The sequence below is a fragment of the Egretta garzetta genome, unplaced genomic scaffold, assembly GCF_000687185.1.
Source record: "Egretta garzetta isolate BGI_Z169 unplaced genomic scaffold, ASM68718v1 scaffold246, whole genome shotgun sequence".
Taxonomy (NCBI): Eukaryota; Metazoa; Chordata; class Aves; order Pelecaniformes; family Ardeidae; genus Egretta; species Egretta garzetta.
The window spans coordinates 1805758-1810281 of record NW_009259976.1 but is presented as its reverse complement, the minus strand read 5'-3'; the positions used below and the strand labels follow the sequence as shown (position 1 = coordinate 1810281).

General features: G+C 43.0%; 1 protein-coding gene across 8 annotated transcripts in view; it reads right to left on the bottom strand.

The window, feature by feature from the left end:
- The window catches only part of RIOK1 (RIO kinase 1), a 31938-nt gene that overhangs the window by 12712 nt on the left and 14702 nt on the right, over positions 1-4524 (bottom strand). For 5 of the 8 annotated variants that reach the window (XR_004842235.1, XM_035895909.1, XM_035895913.1 and 2 more), the window contains 3 exons: positions 2977-3184; positions 1734-1824; positions 583-652 (listed from right to left, as the gene is read on the bottom strand). Coding sequence is in view for 7 of the 8 variants with exons in the window: in XM_035895909.1 (XP_035751802.1) it covers positions 583-652; positions 1734-1824; positions 2977-3120 (305 nt within the window). In the remaining variant the exon portion in view is untranslated. Of the gene's footprint in view, positions 1-582; positions 653-1733; positions 1825-2976; positions 3185-3416; positions 3634-4524 lie in introns of those variants that run through there. The other 3 variants (XM_035895915.1, XM_035895912.1, XM_035895914.1) reach the window with 3 other exon arrangements.

Sequence of the window (4524 nt, the reverse complement as noted above, 5' to 3'; positions counted from 1 at the left end):
AAAAAAAAAAAAAAAAAAAACACCACACAAACCCACAAACATCAGTGCCCTTCACTTTTACAGACACCTTCCTGCCCCCACTGAATTATGCTCACTCAGGAGAAAACAATCTCTGTCTTAACAACTTAGGGCTATAAGCCACAGGCTTAAGAAAACAAATAGTTGGGGGGTTTTTTTGGGTTTTTGTTTTTTTAAAAGGTACCTCTCCTCACCAAATCATCAGATGAAACCTTCTAAAGGCTCCAGTATTTTTTTCTAGCCCAAATGCTTAAGGACCTCTGTTTAGAAAAACAGTATGAGAGATATTGTGGAATGACACCCATCGCTTCTGTCTTACTATACCAAAACAATCAGACATGCTACCAGCAGCAGTGACAGAAGCATCAGAACTTCAGAATGATTTAAACAACTTATGTGGAAACCAGGAAGTTTAAAACCAGAAAGGAAACTGCATGTGGACTATTTACAGATTTTGGTTTTCCTAATAAACTTATTCAAAACTCAGGATCACACTAGGAAATACGAACTACTCTTCTGGGTTCCAATTATATAAATGAAAATAGAACCAGGAATGATACTCACATGTCTGCTTCTTTCTGTCTAGACTTTTCTGTGACTCGGTTTATAACAGAGTCATCAAAATTCAGCTTATCTGAAAAACACATGAGAAAAAAAACCCACACCAAAAAAATCAAAGAAGTTTCCTGCATTTGGAATTGCCCCTGCAATTCTACTGCCAGCTGATATGCCATAACACAACATTCAAACACAGGTGGAGCTCTTTATAAGCCCAGAAGCTTAGCTACATACCAGAACTGACCTAGCACTCCACTATGTCTACATTTTAAGGACTATAAGGCAACAACACAGATGAGCGAGGAAGTCCCACAGACTTGGAGATGTAATGCCATCCAGAGGTAATGACTTTTGGGTAACATCTCACTATTCAATTTGTCCACCATTGTCTTATCACAACTGAATGCCATTTTTCTGGACAGAAAAAGCAACAAACTTGGGATTCTCTCCTCATGATGTATTTAAAATGGTGTTTGAATTAATTGCTAAATGTACAAAAGCTTCTGTATTAGGCTACATATACCAGCACTACTCTTTTGAACCTTCATGTCAGAACTGCTTTGTTATGAAGGAAAACACAACTGTTTACTACCCTGTCAAAAGCCCCCAGTGACAGCTACATCTAGCCCTATACACATGGTAAACATCAAACTACACTGGCTAGGACAGCAGCCTCTCTGCTTAACAGAACTCTACCCCTGTGAGATAACTGATGCGTAACGCGCCACCCTAATGCTACAGGGGACTGCAATTGTCTAGAAAATTTAGCTGTGGGAGCAGCTTTGAGAATGACCAACAACATCACAACAGAGAGACGATACCCTCCCTCCAGCCAAACAGCTTGCTCCTACAAAGAACCTAGGGAAGAAATATTTTTAACTTTATGTGGTCTGGAGAAGTCAAGGGCAAGAAAACAAAACCCTACCAAACCCCAAAACAGCCCTATGGCTCTGAAGGGTAAGAGCAAGGGGTACAACAGATGGTTAATGGAGACTAAAGGCAACTTCAAGTAAGAACACAAAAGCCATTTTTTAATCTGTCGGGCAATGGTTAACTGCCATTCCAGTGAGTTCTGGCTTAAAGTAAGTGGAATTAGTCTGAGAACATCACAGAGCGGTATCTGTTTTCGTAAGAGAAGACGATCTAATTATACTCACCCAAATTAATTTTATGTTCAAACTTCCTTAAAGCCTTGTCTGTAGGGGTAGACATGTTTGCTGAATAGCAACTAGGGGTCTGTCTATTTGCCTGAAACAAAGGATGTTTTTAATGTAAGTTGCCTTCTCTAGGCAGCCCTTTGAAATACAGACAATTATCTTGGAAAAGTCAACTCAAATGCCTATGCCTAGAGCTATAAATAGAAAACCAGAAAGGGTGAAGAAACAGATATGGATTAACATCAGATTTTACTTAATTCAAGAAAAGAAAATACAGGTGACATATCAGTTAAAAGTCCCAAAACTGCCCCAACGCAGGGTTATTTTTAGTCTGGGAATTAAGCTGCAAGTCTCTTATATTACCACTTTTTCTATCTGTAGAAGGAAAGGAAATAGCAGACAGAAACAAGGAGAAAAAACAAGAGGAAAAAAAATGAGAAGGTAATGAACAGAGAAAAGTTTCCAAGACGCTATCTTTTCTTACTGATAGTCTTCTCCAAACACAATTAATATCTGAACATGATTTCACCACCTCTGGACAGCATAAACCTCTAACTACAGGCAAGAATAAATCACCTAGGACAAGCGCTGAGGGTCAGACACAATATGCACCACTCTAATTTACCTCAACTATTCTGTTATGTTGGTATCAATAAGAAAAATGAGGGTTTGAGCCTCCAGTGTCCAAGCTGAGAGGAAGAAGGATGCTAGTTCTCACATCATGTGTGCTCTTCATTCTGCACAACACCAGAGTTTCCATGCCAACAGCATACACTCTAAATGAATTCACTTCTAGCACCTCCCTTCCCTCTCCTATGCTTTCTTTTGCCTCCTTCACTACTAGTCCAAAACAAAACCTATTTCACCTGGGTGTGATAACCAGATAAGGTCTTAAAATTAAATAGAAAAGATGGGGAAGAGAGGAAAAATACCAAAAAGTAAGCAACATCAGTAGAGATCAGGGTGGGCAAAGAAAGGTTGAAAAAGCTAAGGAACACAAGGAAAACTGCAGTGACAAAGAAAATCCAGCAACAGAGACAAGGAAATCAAAAGGAGGTCTGGCTACAACGTAGATACACACGTGGCACAGCAAAGGAACAGACTCAAAAGAAGGGGATTCTCGTGAGGAAAAATTTCCATTTGCGTTTATGCTCAATATAATACTAACAAAAAACAAAGCCTCCAGGTTAGCCTCATTTGCTCTTGGGCACCCTTGATGCTCACAGAATAGCCTTCAACATACCTGTGGATTGCATCCACCAGCAGCATTGTGGTGCTTCATGAGTCTTCCCACTTCATCATCCCAGTCCCAGTCTTCATCTTCATCTTCCTCTTCATCGTCATCATCATCATCATCTCCTTCCTCAATGTTAACTTCTTTGCACATGCAGGACTGGCAGTTCTCAGCGACCTCATCTTCTTTAACTGTTTCTGTGTCTTGCGTAAACTCACTTCAAACAAATACAGACGTTTATATAACTACAAATCATTGTTACAGTCATCAAAAATTCAATAAATTTACCCCAAATGATTGCACAAGGTTAGCTCTCCATGAGATGTTTCTCACTTCACCCATCTTTAAGCAAGCATATATGAGGATGTCACTACCATTAAAGGATGGCCTGAATTTAAATTATCTTTTTCACCACATCAGTGCTGCCTTCTAACTTGTTCTGCAGTTACATTTATTTGGATCCACCTGACTCCAATCATACGAACACACCAGATCAGGCCAGCTGGCTCCCTCACCAGAGATGAGCCACACTGCTTGTACCCACAGCAGATTTCCACCTGATGAGTTACCACACAAAATCTCACTGGAGGCAGCCAGCCAACCTGCTGGTAATGCAGGGCACGAACACAACCTACATAGAAGAAGTAAGACCTAAAAAAGAATTTATGGGAAAAATTAACCCTTTTTACTTACTCGTGCCTTAATGGCTGTTGTATGCCACATTTTTCTGCCAGAAAAAGTATGACCCAAAGCAGGTTCTCTGCTGGAATCTGACACCCAACTAAATAAATGGTACACTAGACAGCAAATAGCTTGAACACACAAGGCCATTCCTTATTCACTCCCCACCAAATATAAACGCCTCTAGACTTTCATAGAATGGTTTAGGTTGGAAAAGACCTCCAAGATCATCAAGTCCAACTGTTAACCTAACCCTGCCATCCCACACTAAACCACATCCCTAAACATCTCACCTACCAGTCTTAAATACCTCCAGGGATGGGGATTTGACCACTTCCCTGGGCAGCCCGTTCCAACGCTTGACAACCCTTTTGGTGAAAAGTTTTTTCCTAGTGTCCAACCTAAACCTGCCCTGGTGCAACTTGAGGCCATTTCCCCTCGTCCTAGCGCCCGCTACCTGGGAGAAGAGGCCGACCCCCACCTCGCTGCAGCCTCCTGTCCAACAGAAAGCACGCTTTAATTCCCAAACGAATCTGCTGCCCTAGGCAGCCCACTGTTCTCTCACACGGCTTCACGTATGCAGGGGCAACCAAGTAACACCGAGATGAAGTTGCCTCCACCGCCCCGAGCCTGCAGGTGGAGTCGGGCCCTTTCAGCGGTGAAGCAGAAATCACAAACAATCGGAACGGAAAGCCGGCAGCGCGCACGCAGCCTTTCCTCACATGCCCTCTGCCAGCTCGGGCAGCACACCCGCCCTCCCCGCTGCCGGGCGGCCCTCCCCGCTGCCGGGCGGCGTGCAGCACCGTTCCCCTCCCCGCTCCTCGTTTTCTGCCGGCGGCGCCCGAGGCCAGACGCACCCGCACCAACCCTCCCCCC